This window comes from Corylus avellana, chromosome 6 (assembly GCF_965113065.1).
Source record: "Corylus avellana chromosome 6, dhCorAvel1.hap1.2, whole genome shotgun sequence".
NCBI classification, from domain to species: domain Eukaryota; kingdom Viridiplantae; phylum Streptophyta; class Magnoliopsida; order Fagales; family Betulaceae; genus Corylus; species Corylus avellana.
This window is the reverse complement of record NC_142495.1, coordinates 5,370,239-5,387,017: the sequence shown is the minus strand read 5'-3', so window position 1 is coordinate 5,387,017 and position 16,779 is coordinate 5,370,239. Positions and strand designations below refer to the sequence as shown.

The 16,779-nt window shown below is 35.3% G+C and overlaps 1 protein-coding gene across 1 annotated transcript; it reads right to left on the bottom strand.

Moving 5' to 3' along the window:
* Positions 1–5,413: 5,413 nt before the first annotated feature.
* Positions 5,414–15,437, bottom strand: LOC132187029 (proteasome subunit beta type-1). Its single transcript, XM_059601181.2, has 7 exons — positions 15,260–15,437; positions 15,045–15,152; positions 14,060–14,141; positions 6,171–6,300; positions 5,934–6,076; positions 5,760–5,846; positions 5,414–5,674 (listed from the first exon to the last, which is right to left on the bottom strand). Exons 1-7 carry the CDS (start codon positions 15,304–15,306, stop codon positions 5,600–5,602), a joined length of 672 nt encoding a protein of 223 aa, XP_059457164.2. The 5' UTR covers positions 15,307–15,437; the 3' UTR covers positions 5,414–5,599.
* Positions 15,438–16,779: the final 1,342 nt, after the last annotated feature.

Genomic DNA, 16,779 nt, shown 5'->3' with positions numbered 1-16,779 from the left:
CCTACCAGCTAGGCACCCTTAATTAACGATGCCTGGCTGGCAAGCGCGCCCCTAATTAAGGTATATTCCGGACTCCAGAAGATCATCATGTTTCTTCCACAATGGTATATATACAACTTTTTCAAAGAATTTACATAAGGCAATTAAAATTCAAAAAATGGCACCAATCTCGACGAGTAATTTTGGATAGTAAAGTAGACTATTCTGGCACTACCAATAAAGAGGAAAAACAAAGGAACATGATAATAAAGGATAAGGAAAAACAATAAATTTTTTTTAAAAAAGAAAAAAAAAAGAAAAAAAAAGAAAAAAGAAAAAAAGAGGTATTCCGATCCACTTAATTCTGCAATATGGCCAAACATGTGGGTCACTGGGCACCGAAGAGAGAGATAGGAAAATCGAGATTGAGAGAGGGGCGACTAGCGCCGTAGAGAGAGATATGGATCGATATATATTGAGGGAGAGGGGAGAGGCTAGGGATCTAATATATATATATATCCTGATGCAGAGAGGGGGGACAGGCGGGCCGCGCGGGGAAAGGTTAAGAAAAATATATATATATCCTGATGCAGAGAGGGGGGACAGGCGGGCCGCGCGGGGAAAGGTTAAGGAAAATATATATTGAGGGAGAAATTAAGTCCTAGAGCGGGAGCTGAGGAATCAAAAGGAAAATTAAGTTCCCGCTCGCAAAAACAAAAAATATAAATATATTAAAATTAAAAAACACTTATAAATTTATTTATAAAAATAAAAAGTAAATACTAAAAATTAAAAAACATTTAAAAGAGACTTAAACTAAAAAATATATAAATGCAAAATCAGTTAATGTGGTTGTCTAGATTAAAAATTAATCTATGTGATATAAAAACAAAAATAATACTAATTCAGAAATTATCGGGATAAGCCACAATAATAATTTAATTCCTGTAGGCACCCTTAATTAAGGGCGCCTAGCTGGCAGGCGTCCTTAATTAAGGGAGCCTAGATGGCAAGCGTCCTTAATTAGGGGCGCCTGCCAGCCATGTGCACTTAATTAAGGGTGCCTAGCTGGTAGGCGCCCCTAATTAAGGGTGCTTGGATAGCAGGCGTCTCGAACTAAGAGCGCTTGCAAGCCAGGTGCCCTTAATTAGGGGCGTTTGCCAGCCAAACTCACTTAATTAAGGGCACTTGCCAGCCAAGCGCACTTAATTAAGGGCGCTTGCAAGCCAGACGCCCTTAATTAAGGGCACTTGCCAGCCAAACGCATTTAATTAAGGGCGCTTGCCAGCCAGACGCCCTTAATTAGGGGCGCTTGTCAGCCAAACGCACTTAATTAAGTGCGCCTAACTGGCAGGCGCCCCTAATTAAGGGTGCTTGGATAGTAGGTGTCCCGAATTAAGGGCACTTGCCAGCCAAGCGCCCTTAATTAGGAGCGCTTGCCATCCAGGCGCACTTAATTAGGGGCGCCTAGCTGGCAGGTGCCCCTAATTAAGGGCGCCTGGATAGCAGGCGTCCCGAATTAAGGGCGCTTCCCAGCCAAGTGCCCTTAATTAGGGGCGCTTGCCAGCCAGGCGCACTTAATTAAGGGCACCTAGCTAGCAGTCTCCCCTAATTAAGGGCACCTGGATAGTAGGCGTCCCGAATTAAGGGCGCTTGCTAGCCATGTGCCCTTAATTATGAGCGCTTGCCAGCCAGGTGCACTTAATTAGGGGCGCCTAGCTGACAGGCGTTCCTAACTAAGGGCGCCTAGATAGCGGGCGTCTTGAATTAAGGACACTTGCCAGCTAAGCACACTTAATTAACTAAATTGGGGTATGTCCTATTGGAATGTCCCGAATTAAGGGGACGTTTTTTTTGCGCAGGCATTGCTAATTTTATTTTGTGTCGTTTACACAATAAAACGTCCCTATAAGGGGATGTTTTATTAAAGCGCCTCTATTCCAAGCGTTACTAAACCTTGTTTTTTTTGTAGTGTACTTAAACTTATTGCCTTGGCCCTTAGGCCCAAAATCTATCGAGCCAACCTAAATGAAGTTTACCCTAATATTTACAATTTTACATTTGGTTCACCAAGCGGTGGATAACCAAATACAAAAGCATATATAATTTTAACTACCTTTTTTTTTAATGAGTATTTAATTTTAATTAATTAAAATAGATAAGAAAGAGCACTTCGCAACAGCAGATGATTCTCCAAACTTTAAGCTTGAAGATGCGATAGTGATGACTGATGAGTTCGTGGTTGTGTCTCAATCTCGTACTATAAACTTCACAAAAATTCAATAGACTTTAATTCGATTGCTGTTCGTTGAAATAAAGGCATTGAGAAGGTGGGCCTAGTGTATTAATTAATAGATTTTACATCTATCTTCTCAATTATTTCCCAGAAAATAAAATAAACTTAAAAAAAAAAAAAAAAAAAAAAAAAAAGAACACCGACCAAAAAGTGGTTTTTTACTGTATCCAATCACCTTGTGATACTTCATTCATTTAAGAAAATTACAAAAAACCAAAATGAGAACAAACACAGCAAATTAAAGTAAAAAAAAAATACCAAAAATACTCTTGGCTGCCGAACCCAACAGACCCACTGGAAAACAACCGGAAAACGCCAAACCAACATAAAAAATCGATTCTAATGCCTCAAAAAACGATTATAATGCCTCAAAAATTGATTATAATGCCTTAAAACTTATTTTTTGATTCAAAATTAAATTTTAGAGGGGAAGGTTAACCCTTTAGAGATTTTATCACTCTCACGCCGCTGCGGTGATTCAGCCGTGGGTCACAGCCAGCGTTTCAGCAGAAGGAAGAAGAAGAAAGAAGAAGAAATGAGAGAGGAATTTTCGGCAGGAAGGAAGAAATGGGAGATAAGAAGAAATGGAGGGAAGAAAGAAAGAAATAAAGAAAAATCTAGTGATTTAGGCTATATGATAATTTTGTACATTTTTCTTATGTGTCAATCACCTATTTGGGGGCTGCAAAAGTGGTTTTGCAGTCCATCTGCATTAAAGTTAAACTCAAAAATGAAAAAGCAATAAAAATATAATTAAATTTTCAAAAAGTGATTTACAAATGAATATGGTAATCTATAACTAGTGAAATAATTAAGTACGAAATTTGACTTGTCAATTTCTCTTTAATTATTTCATAACTATAAATTATCACGTCACTATATCAGTTTGCAAATAATTTAATAATAAAAATTATACTTCTCAAAACATTTTTTGTCTCCATAAAATAAAATAAACTTATTGTTAAAATAATTTTTATTCTTATCGGTCCCTTTCCAGTGATGGACGTAAGTCTTGTTTTATTATTTTAGAATTCAATGAAGAAAGATTCTAAAAATCTGCTAACCCCAATTTTTTTTTTTTTTTTTTTTTAAGAAAAAAAAAAAAAAGACTAATAGATGATGATAGGAGTATAGGATTATCTATTTTTTTAATACGACAGAATTGAAGGGGAAGATCTTAATTATAGTAAGTCTTGATATCCACAATTACAAATTCCGAGAAAATATGCTTTTGGGTTTCTTCTGATGGCTGTTGGCATAAATAGTAAGGTGGAAATGTTTTCAATTGAGGAGTCATTTAAAAAATGAAAAAATATAAAAAAGCCTCACAAATTACCCGTTGTTTTTTATTTAGCTCCCTAATATTTTAAAAGTAATAAAGTAATCTCCTAAACTACCAAACTATTGCATTTTGGCCACTCCGTTAGTCAAAACCGTCAGTTTGGATGGAAACCGCAAAACGACGTCGTTTTGTTATGAGTAAGTTACTACAATGCCCTTTTATGAAGAAAAAAAAAAAAAAAATTGGAAAATTTTTTAAAAAGCCCCCCAAACTACGAGCGGTTTTCATTTTAGTCCCCTAATATTCAAAAAGTGATAAAGTAGCCCCCAACAAAATGACGTCATTTTATAGTTTCCGTCCAAACTGACGATTTTGACTAACAGAATTACCAAAATGCAATAGTTTGGTAGTTTGGAGGGCTACTTTATCAATTTTGAATCATTAGAGGGCTAAATCGAAAACGGCTAATAGTTTGGAAGGCTTTTTTATATTTTTCCCTTTAAAAAACCAAAGTCAATCAACTGTTCAGAAAACAATATATTTTGGTATTTTTTGAAGTAAAATTTTAATCATAAGTTGTTTTTTTATTTTGACTTGAGGGTCTGGTATTTAGAGATTACAATAATGAAGAAAATCGGGGGTTGTATCGACTTGGAGAAAACTAAAAAAACTCCTCATTTTGAGTGAGAGAGAGAGAGAGAAGAAGGAGAAGGAGATGCTTGGAAAATATGGAAGGTCTGATCATGTGTTTTCATGTTAAAGTGTTTTGGTATTCTAATCTAATGTGACAAGTTATTATTGGAGGGTACAAAAGACTTAATTTATGTCAAATTCTTATAATAGTTATTCTCATCTGGTAAATAGTCTATGCATTTACGTTGAGCTGTTGGGAAAAGCATGAAATTAAAGAATTTGGAAATATGGGTTGACGTGAAATCCCACAATATGGGAACATTCATCTAAATTGTGCCTAGTAAGTTTAGTTGGTCAGTTAAGATGAACTTTTCTTTTCTTGGAAATCAAATCGATATAAAACATTAGACTTTGATCAATCAGATGGAGGGTTGTGCTTGCAATCTAATTGCTTGATATATTGTTCTATGGGTTTCTTTATTTTTCCTTTACTTATCAGGGACGGACGAATGGGGCTAGTATAGGCTTCCCCACCCCACCCCAAAATTCACGTAAAAAAAAAAAAAAAAAACTTATAGGCCTCTACCCACTAAATTTTTTATATTTTCAGGAATGATGGACTCATATGCAAGTAGTCTTTGGCTTTTGATCACGGTTGAAGTAAAATTACGTGGTATTTTGGTTAGATGATTTGGGAGGCAGTCAAGTGTGATTAATCCGGCGGAGAGAGAGAGAGCTTAGCATAAAAACTATTCCCGTAGTGCTTAGCATGCATTTTTTCAAGAAAATGTATTCAGATTAAACAATTTTTTACACAAGTCAAATAGGGCTGTTGGGCTGGTTATGACGATAAGAATTGTGTAAAGTAATATTGTTCGATTATTGGACCAGATCAGATCTTGGAAAATCTCAACCTAATCTCATTACATTCAAAGTACGTAGAGAATAGAAATCCCATGTGTTAATGCAAGAATAATGTCACTTTTAAAATTATCATTGGACTTGTGTCCCACTTTAATAGAAGGCAGATTTTGACAGCAATGTTAGAAAGTATCACTGGGCTTGTGTCAATGCAAGATGACTAGATTTTGCTACTCTTTATTTACTGTATGCTTTCCTTTTATATCATTCTTACATTATTTTATACGAAAGTTTTGACAGCAATGTTCATGAATTTGATTATGAAAATCATTCCAATGAGAAGAATACTAAGAAGAGAAAGAGACAGGAGAATTTGGAAGCTGTGAACAAGAAGAATGAATGTCAGAAAGTATCATGCTTTTGTGCGGTGATGACAAGGGTGATTGTGTGCTCTAAATAAACACCATGGCAATATCATCAAAGGCCATTTCATACAATTTCAACATTCTGCTTTGAAGCCAAGAACAACAAACAAGTCTGGACAGAAATCAGTCTTTCCTGAGTTCAATGTATTCACGTCGAATACCTTCAGCATTTAGGACGACAATTTCAAGCTTGTCTCCCTGTAGAACATCCATGACTTGTTAAAAAAGAGACATAAAAGAATCTCCCACAGATGGGCAGAATTGTAGAGAACCAGAAACTTACAGTGTATATATCCCTCTCTGTTGCAGATGCAAAAACAGTTTTAACCAAATCAACTGCTTCTGATTCAGAAAGTGGTGTCACAGCATCCTAAAGGTCACATATTAAAATCAGGCACATGTAACATATAGATGCTGAAGAAAATACATAAAACCATAATTTAAGTTGGCAACGCACCAGGGCCGGCAATAAGAGAGGGCTGGGAGACTTCAGCTGGTTATCCAGAAAGGGCATGATGAGTGTGGAACCAGAACCTTGAGAACTATATCCAACTCTCTCATAGGAACCAACAGCATCATATGTGAAGACACAACCCTTTCCTGTAGTTTTCGAATTAAGCCCAAAAAAGCAAAAAAGGTACGTCAATAAAAAGAAAGGGCATGAAAATGACATTTAAAGCTTGTGGTAGTTTACCTTCACTGTCAAGGCCACCTAGAACGTTGAAGGAATAATATGGAAAGAAACGTTTATAGTAGAGGGTGTTAGAGAGCAGTTGACCCATAGCAGGGCAGCTCATCTGCTTGTTGTGTTGTTGCTGATAGATCTGTATAGAAGAAAGAATATCAGTGAGATTAGGCATGAGTTCAATTTCATGCTCCAAATTTATATCCAATAAAACAATGAAAACAGAAATGAGAATCAAAAACTTCAAACCGGCCATACAGGACCAACATGTGTTTTTACAAAAAATAAATTTAATAGAAAACATTTCCCCTTTTCTTAAATTATATACCAATTAACAAAAACATACAGGAAGATGGAGTAAAAAAAAACCTTAAAAATTTGCATCTAAATGTGGGAAACGCTATTCATAAGAAGTTCAAAAGCCCGTTGATTCCAACCCAACTTACAGACCTCAACATCAAAACATAAGCACTTTTATTAAGAAAAGTGTCCATGTTTCATCAAACTTTTTTTTTGATAAGTAATAGTCAAGTTTTACTAAAAGCGTAAGGTGTCCCTACGTACACAAGAAGTCCATGTTTCATCAAACTGAATGCTAGTGAGCTATTTATGACATTAAAAAGCAGATATCCTAGAGCAAGATAATAATAAAAAAAATAAAAAATAAAAAATAAAAAATAAAAAAAAAAAAATCATAGGTTACACAAAAAACAAGGATTGCTATATAGTATATAGCAGCTCATCACAAAATAATCTAAAGTAACCCCAATAAAAGATCTTGTTATTAGCATCCAGAACCCTTTTCTGAATTATTACACACTGCACATTTTTTTCTCAGCAATAGATATAGCTATCAAAGGCTTATACTTTCTACATCAATTGTAGATGGTAAGAGCCTCCATTCAATAACACCCGAGTGACCACAATAACCAAAACTCAGCTTTTCCTCATTCTAAAATAATACTCTAAAAGGTTCACAAATGCAGCAATACAAGTTTGAACTTATTCATAGAGTTTGCAAAATGCATGACTCAGCTGTCCCTGCTTGCAGAAAGCAGTATAACTAGGACTTTATCATGAGCCATCTGCTATAAAAAAGATAACACTTTATATTACTAAAGGTCTACAATGTTATACAAATAGGGGTAAGTACAGAAAACGAAAATGCTCCTAAGGTGTGTTACAACGTCACTTTCCTTAAGAAAATATTTGCCCCCACCAGAATTGGTATGCAACAGGGTTTACAGCAAATTTTTCTCCAGGATACAATGGAGCCCAGAAACCTCTGTATTTTTAACTGCGTTATGCACAAACGAAATTAAAACCCGAAAATACCCTTAGACTTTCTATTCTAATCAGAGACAAAAAATAAAAGGATAATGCTTATTTTTAAAATTCAAAACAAGGGTATTAAAGAGAATTGAATTGTCATAGATAATTATCCATTATCAGATAATTTCGAATTTCAAAATAAAACTGCAATTTTGAATTTCGAAGATAAAACTGCTGTTTTTGAATTTCGAAAATAAAACTGCTGTTTTGAATTTCGAAATATAAACTGCTGTAAACTGTTAATCCAATTGGCACTTAAATCTGACCGTTAGATTAAATAATTATTTAATCTCAATCGTTAGATGGTTAGATCTACTTAAGAAGCATCCTACGGTTTAGATCAAACCTCTAGATCGAACGATCTTGACCGTCCAAAAATGAATGGTCATGATCTGATCGCTCCGAGCTCCGATGCTTCGTGCTAAGTGCCAAGTGCGCCATCAAGGCGCCACTAGCGCCCTACAGCCCACGCCACGCGCGCGCGCGCGCGTGTGCGTGTGCGTCCGGTGCTTCGCACCGTACGGTAACATGTATTAGGATGTACCTTAGCATAGATCATTTAACAGCTTAAACTTGTTGGAACTTATAAATGCCAACAAAATTTTCACTCTTTCCAATGTGGGATAACTTTCATTCAATGCTCTTTAAAACCTTCCATTTAAAACATTCCCAAGACACAAAATAATATCTATATATATATTTATTTTGAAAATATTTCAACAATCCCCCACCATTTTCAAAATCAAAACAACTCAAGTAGAATAGGAAAAATCATGCATAAATGAAGGTGTCTTGAGGACTTGAACCTTCACTTAGTGATAGTATGTCAAAGCTAATCAGAAAAACATGGTAGATAAAACTTTGAACCAGCTATCCTATTTGAGTAACCGGACATACCTCACACATGCTTTCTCTTCTCTTTAGGTATTTTCTTTTAAGCCGACACGTGGATTGGCCTTGTGTCTATATCCCGGTTTCATGAGCGCTCTAGAGACAATCCTAGTCTCATAGAAGGCGGCACCACCTCCGACACTCATATAGGTAAGCTCATCAGAAGTGTCCTGTAACAAATACACTTCAACAAAACTATGTTATAAGCCTATTAAGTGCATAACACAACCTCTATTGTAACATTACAGGTTCCAAGCACCCTTACCTTGGGATGTTTTATTAGTTTTAAAAACTAATATAAAATGTGGTGCTTGCAATCACAACATATAGTGTACTTTAGCTCATTGAACTCAAGATCTTGAAATTTCAAGTGTTGAGTTGAGTTTCCACTATTGGTGATTTAATGGTATTAATCCCATCCCTTTTGATGTTTTCCACACCAAATCCCTTGCAAGTCCTTTAGTCAATGGATCTGCCAAATTTTGAACAGATCTCACAAAATCAATGGTAATTACTCCATCAGTGAGTAATTGTCTTACATAACCATGCCGTAAACCAATATGTCTTGATTTGCCATTATAGATTTGACTATAAGCCCGTGACAGAGTAGCTTGACTATCACAATGTAAAGACACTGGAGACACAGGTTTAGGCCATACAGGAATTTCCATTAACAAATTCCTCAACCATTCAGCTTCTTTGCTACAAGAAGCCAATGCCACAAACTCAGCCGCCATGGTAGAGTCTGTAATAAGGGTCTGTTTCTTAGAACCCCAGGAGATAGCTCCTCCACCAAGGGTGAAAATCCACCCACTGGTTGATTTGTGATCATCATTATCTGTGATCCAACTAGCATCTGTATATCCTTCCAATACTGTAGGATATCCGCTGTACAAAATACCATTATCCATGGTCTTTTTTAAATATTTAAGAATCCTGTGTACAGCAATCCAATGAATATGACTAGGATTACTAGTATATCTACTCATTTTACCCACTGCATATGCAATGTCAGGTCTAGTGCATGTCATTGCATACATCAAACAACCAATAACTCTAGCATATTCCAATTGATCTACAACTCTACCAGTATTAGGATATAATTTCATGCTAGCATCAAAAGGTGTAGACACAGGTTTGCAATCAAATTGATTAAACCTTTTAAGAACTTTTTCAATATAATGAGATTGATTAAGAATTAATCCATTCTCATTTCTAACAATTCTAATACCAAGAATTACATCAGCAACACCCAAGTCTTTCATGTCAAAGCTGGAAGACAAGAAATTCTTAGTATTTTCAATGCTTTCAAAATCAGTTCCAAAAATCAACATGTCATCAACATATAAACATATAATGACTCCTTGATTTTTATGAAACTTGCTATATACGCACTTGTCTGAATTATGGATTTTAAATCCATTTGCAACCACAGCTTTATCAAATTTTTCATGCCACTGTTTGGGAGCTTGTTTAAGACCATAGAGGGATTTAATTAATTTACAAACTTTTCGTTCATGATTAGGCATAACAAATCCCTCAGGTTGGTGCATATAAATCTCTTCTTCAAGCTCACCATTTAAAAACGCAGTTTTAACATCCATTTGATGAATTTTGAAATTATAAATGGATGCTAATGCAATCAAAGTTCTAATGGTAGCAATCCTAGCAACAGGAGCATAAGTATCAAAATAATCCAAACCTTCTTTTTGTTTAAAACCTTTAGCTACTAACCTTGCTTTGAATTTTTCTATAGTTCCATCTACCTTTAATTTCCTTTTAAAAATCCATTTACAACCAATAGGTATGGAACCAGGGGGTAGATCTACTAGTATCCACGTATGATTTCCCATTATAGAATCCATTTCATCATTTATCGCTTCTTTCCAAAATGCAGAATCTTGAGACTTCATAGCCTCTTCATATGTCAAAGGATCTGAATCTATATTAGGTGAGATCATCTTTTGTTTACAAGATGAATCTCTAGATCCTTCAACCAAATATACAATAAAATCTGGTCCAAAAGATTTTTCTTTTCTCATTCTTTTACTCCTCCTTATTTCAGAAGGTTCACTTGGCTCACCAGATTCATTGTTATTTCTAATGGGTTCCACCATCTTATCATTTATAGATGGAATTGATGTGAACCTATTTTCATAAAATTCTGCATCTCTGGATTCTATAACAGTATTTACCTCAACAGAATTATTAGGTTCAACAACTAAGAACCTATAACCCTTGCTATGTTGAGCATAACCCAAGAAAATACATTCAATGGCTTTTTGTCCTAATTTCCTGATTTTTGGTTCAGGTAATCTGACAATAGCCCTACATCCCCACACCTTAAAATAATTAAGATTGGGTTTTCTTTTCTTCCATAATTCATATGGGGTAACCTTGGATTTCTTTTGTGGCACTCTATTTAATATATAACACGCTGTAAATAACGCTTCACCCCAAAAACTTTTATTAAGCCCAGAATTACAAAGCAAGGCGTTTACCATTTCAACTAAAGTTCTGTTTTTTCTTTCAGCAACTCCATTTTGTTGTGGGGTATAAGCAATGGATGTTTCATGAATAATGCCTACAGATTCACAATAGGAAGGAAAATGAAATTCTCCTCCCCTATCAGATCTAAGGCATTTAATTCTGACATCACATTGATTTTCCACTTCTGTTTTGTAAACTTTAAAATTTTCCAGAACTTCATCTTTTGAAAAAAGAAGATAAACATAGCAGAATTTTGAAAAATCATCAATGAAGGTTACAAAATATTTTTTACCCCTTCTTGTAGGATTGCTATGCATGTCACAAACATCACTATGCACAAGTTGCAATAATGTAGAAGATCTTTCAATTTTTGGAAAAGATTTTCTGATAATCTTTGTTTTCAAACAGATTCTACATTTATCAACCATATCATTTACAGAATGAGGAATCAAATTTAAAACAGACATATCATGCAATTTTCTAATATTAACATGTCCTAATCTATTATGCCACAATGAAACAGAGTCAATCATATAAGCAGAATTCACAACTTTATTAACTAAATTAAGTTTAAACATGTTCTGAAATAAATACCCTTTCCCAACAAAAACACCCCCTTTGGTCAGCACAAACTGATCTGACTCAAAGACACACTTAAATCCGAATTTATTAAGAAGACCCCCAGACACGAGGTTCTTCCTAATATCAGGAACATAATACACATCAGTAAGAGTAAGAACATTCCCAGAAGTGAATTCCAGATTCACTGTTCCTTTGCCTTTCACAACAGCAGTGGTGGAATTTCCCATAAAGAGAACACAGCCATCCTCCACTGCTTCAAAGGTTTTAAATAGACTCCTCTCCATGCAAACATGTTTTGAAGCACATGAGTCGATCCACCATGAACCATCTTCTTCGAGCATGAAGATCTCGGATATCATGGCCACAAACTCTTTCGAGTCAGAAGCTTGCTGTTTCTTCTTCAGAAAACGGCAATCCTTCTTGAAGTGGCCTGGTTTGCCGCAATGATAGCAAGCGAATTTCGCTTTCTTATCACGATTCTGGTTCTGGTTCTGGAAATTCGTCCTCTTCTTCTGAAATGGCTTTTTCTTCTGAAAGGGTTTCTTAGAAGAAGATCCTTCCTCCACCATATGCACTTTCGAGGACAAAAATCCTTGTTCTTCATTGTCTTTTTTCTTCAGTTCTTCCTCAATCTGAAAGTGCTGGCCTAACTGATCAACAGTTATTTCTTCCTTTTTATGTTTCAAAATTTTCTTTTGATCTTTCCAGGAAGAAGGAAGTTTGTCAATGATGGATGAGACAGCAATTTCCTCATCCATCTTCATGTTATGCTGATTAAATTGACTCAAAATATGCAGAATCTCATTAAATTGTTCAACAATAGGCCTATCATCTATCATTCTATAATTCATGAATTTAGAAGCCAAAAACTTCTTACTTGTAGCATCTTCTAAAAGATACTTAGCCTCGAGTGCATCCCAGACATCTTTGGCAGTCGATTTGCTTTGGTAGATGTCGAACAGAGAATCCACCATAGCGTTGCAGATGTGGCCTTTGCAGATGTAGTCATCCTGCTCCCACTTCATCCTTGCTCGAGTCTCAGCAATCGTCTCGTTCTCACGTGCTACTGGCTTCGGAGTTGTTAGCACGTAAGCCACCCTAATTCCAGCAAGGAGGAAATGCATCTTCTTCTGCCACCTCTTGAATGACGTTCCATCAAAGCGGTCGAGTTTGGTGAAATCAGCAGCAAGTTCTTTCAGAGATTGTGGTGCCATTGAAGCAGAAATATTTTCTTAAGATTGTTATACAAATAGGGGTAAGTACAGAAAACGAAAATGCTCCTAAGGTGTGTTACAACGTCACTTTCCTTAAGAAAATATTTGCCCCCACCAGAATTGGTATGCAACAGGGTTTACAGCAAATTTTTCTCCAGGATACAATGGAGCCCAGAAACCTCTGTATTTTTAACTGCGTTATGCACAAACGAAATTAAAACCCGAAAATACCCTTAGACTTTCTATTCTAATCAGAGACAAAAAATAAAAGGATAATGCTTATTTTTAAAATTCAAAACAAGGGTATTAAAGAGAATTGAATTGTCATAGATAATTATCCATTATCAGATAATTTCGAATTTCAAAATAAAACTGCAATTTTGAATTTCGAAGATAAAACTGCTGTTTTTGAATTTCGAAAATAAAACTGCTGTTTTGAATTTCGAAATATAAACTGCTGTAAACTGTTAATCCAATTGGCACTTAAATCTGACCGTTAGATTAAATAATTATTTAATCTCAATCGTTAGATGGTTAGATCTACTTAAGAAGCATCCTACGGTTTAGATCAAACCTCTAGATCGAACGATCTTGACCGTCCAAAAATGAATGGTCATGATCTGATCGCTCCGAGCTCCGATGCTTCGTGCTAAGTGCCAAGTGCGCCATCAAGGCGCCACTAGCGCCCTACAGCCCACGCCACGCGCGCGCGCGCGCGTGTGCGTGTGCGTCCGGTGCTTCGCACCGTACGGTAACATGTATTAGGATGTACCTTAGCATAGATCATTTAACAGCTTAAACTTGTTGGAACTTATAAATGCCAACAAAATTTTCACTCTTTCCAATGTGGGATAACTTTCATTCAATGCTCTTTAAAACCTTCCATTTAAAACATTCCCAAGACACAAAATAATATCTATATATATATTTATTTTGAAAATATTTCAACAATCAACAAACTAAGTTATTCTTTAGTGCCCCCTGCTTGTCATAGGAGAAATCTCCAGCATTAACTCTTATCTGACATGCAGAGAAACATTTCCCCCCATCTCTTCCCATATAGCAATCCTATTATATTGCATTCTCCTTCAGACAAAGAACCACAAAGTTTAAAAAGATGCAAAAGGAAGCCATTCAACAATCGAAAACAAACAAGAAGCCAAAGCTATAAACAAATAATAGTTTTGCGATATTAAAATGATAAACAAATTGCCCATGCTTTGAAATGACTTACAAACATATCTAATTGACAAAGCAAAGAGACATCTATAGATATGAAACTAACAAAAATCAGATTAAGCCCACTCAATCTAGCATGCTTCAACCAATGTAATTCTTGCAAAAGATATATTAACAGCCAGTATAAAATTAGATATATTGAAACCTCACCAAGTGCCTAGCAGCCAAGAGCTTTTGTAAAGCTTTCACATCAGCTTGAAAACCAGAAGACGCCATTACGCATTTGTCCGCTCTGCAAGGTCAAGGGAAAGAAAAATGTTAGACATCACCCAATTATATCGGAACTCTGACAATTGATCTACAGCCTCTCTCCAACTCCATAAGCATTAGAACAATGCTATCAGGTGCAAAGAGTCCGCAAAATTAGAGCAAAATGACAACAAAGGGCTAATTCAAAGTCACTAAGCAACAAACAGAAGAAAAGTTTACTTCAGTCATGTGTCACTCATTGAAAAACACATCACTACTTATATATCCCCACAAACTTACATTTAACAACATAGATCTACCAAGTAAAAACACACCAAGTAAGCTTATTTAACAGCATTGTCCCAACAGAGCGTTTAGAAGCTATCGAGGAGGTTGAATGTAAAGACAAAACTATCATGTACTGCTACGATACATTAGGTATTTCTTTCAATACTAACCAATCAACCACAAATCCACACCAAAATTCTAGGCAGAGCAATAGAATAGTACGAGTCTCGCAAAACATGAAAGCCAAAGAATTAATCTCCCTGTAACATATTCGCTGAAGTCAAAACTAGCAAACTTACCTATTCTGTGAATTGTATATAACTTTCCCTTTCCAAACTTTTCTTCTTGCAGGTTGACTGCTAAAATTCCTATACTATATAACCTACTCTGAAAATCACATTAATCATACTTCTATTATTTGTCACCCAACATCCAAGTATGATTAAGGAAACTGTAATGCAAGATTTTTCACTAAATATTGTGCCGACCCAAAATTTGAAATTTGTTCTTCAACGAGATTGATAATCGATGCAATCCGACTCATGAGGGGAACCAATACAATATTAAAGCTGAAAACAAACCCCCTACAACAAAACCACCTAAACTTAACAAAACATTAAGAAATGAAAATATATATATATAGGGGCAAAGGGCGTACAGTTTGCAGATTTTGGAGTAATCGCGGGTGAGAATACTGTAACCAGTGGACATGCGAGTATCGGCCGCAACAACGCAATAATCGGCTCCGGCAATTGCAACGCAGGATCTGCAAATAACAAGCACATACACAACAAACTATAACATCCAAAAAAAACAAAAAAAAAAAGTGCCAAACAAAATTGAACAAGGTATAAATAGATCTAGAGAGAATACCCGCCATTGTTGTCGTAAGGAGACCAGTTAGCTTGCTGCTTGGTCATGGTTAGTTGTGTTATGACTTCCGATGTACGCGGTGGAGCAGTATGGCGGCGAGGTGGGTGTGTTGGGTTCGGAAGCTGCGAGAAGTTTGTGGACACGAGAAAAGGAATTAGGGTCGAAGGAAAATGAACGGTTAGGATGAGGCTTGAGATTTGAACGGTGGGGGGACAGAGAGACATTGTAAGTGGGAGACATTTTTTTTTTTTTTAAATGTCCACACAAGAGGGAGATGAGGATTCGAATTAGTGACCTCTACTTAATTAGGCGTAGTCCTAGCCGATTGAGTTACTTCTTAGAGACGTAAGTGGGAGACATCTGCGTTGAGCTAATCAGCGTGTAGTGAAGTGATGCGTTTTGTGTAATTGTAAGCTATGCGTTTAATGTGTTTTGTAAAGCTGTAATAAGCTAGATTCGTTAGAATTCAGGTGTAAGAGCATTCATAATGGAATAGCCAAATTTTTATGCAAAATAACTCCTCAAAAGTCACTTTATCTAGATTAACTAATAAATTTTTAAAGGCCTCCTACATCAAATTAGCTATATTTTTATTTATATTATTTAAATATTATGTTTTTACTCTTTATTGATTATATCTTTATTTCTTTTATAAAATTTGTATTTCACTCTTTATTTTTTCAATGATAATTTGTTTAGCACAATTATTTTCAAATACTCATTTTTGTAACTACAATATTTTTGAAACGGTTGTATTTTATAATAATTATATTTTTCAATAGTTATATTTTCCGAATGTCATACTTGCCAACGTTAAGTATGAAAACCATATTCTCATAGTAATGTCAATCATATTTATGAAATATTTTTTTATTAAAAATTGTGAAAGAATATTCTCATAATGATCCCTTGAAAAAAATAAATAAAAAAATAAAAACCAAATTTTTTTTTTTTTTGAGAAAAAGAGAAAACAGGTGAGAGAAACAATAAAAAATAAAATGACTTCCTTGAAAAGTGTTCTTACATGTAGCATTTTTTTTTTTTTTGGGGGGCTAATCCAATCAAATATCCATTTTTTTTTTAATTTTTTTTTTTTTTTTATGGCTAATCCAATGTGAGTGGTTTTTTTACAAATATGATTAGTCATTTTAAATAAAAGTACTATGTAACTCATCCATTGTGAATGCTCTAAAATGTGATTATAGATGATAGATGGTTAGTTCGGGTGAGGTTGATGAAACCCAAATATCCCCCTGAATGTCCTGCTTGTCTGGCCATTGTAGCTGCAGCCTACACTCTGCAGCAGTGATTCTTTCTTTGCATGTCATATGGAAGGATGGCTCGGGCACTCCTGATTTGACTGAAAAGGTATTTCAATTGAATCTCTCATCCGCCTCTGGTGTAGACATAAAAAACAATTATAATTTATAGTTGAGTTTTTTATAAAGTCCAATTAATTTCCTTGTTAAAAACATTTTCCTTTTCTTATGCTGTCTAAAATTTATTCTTGTTACATACAT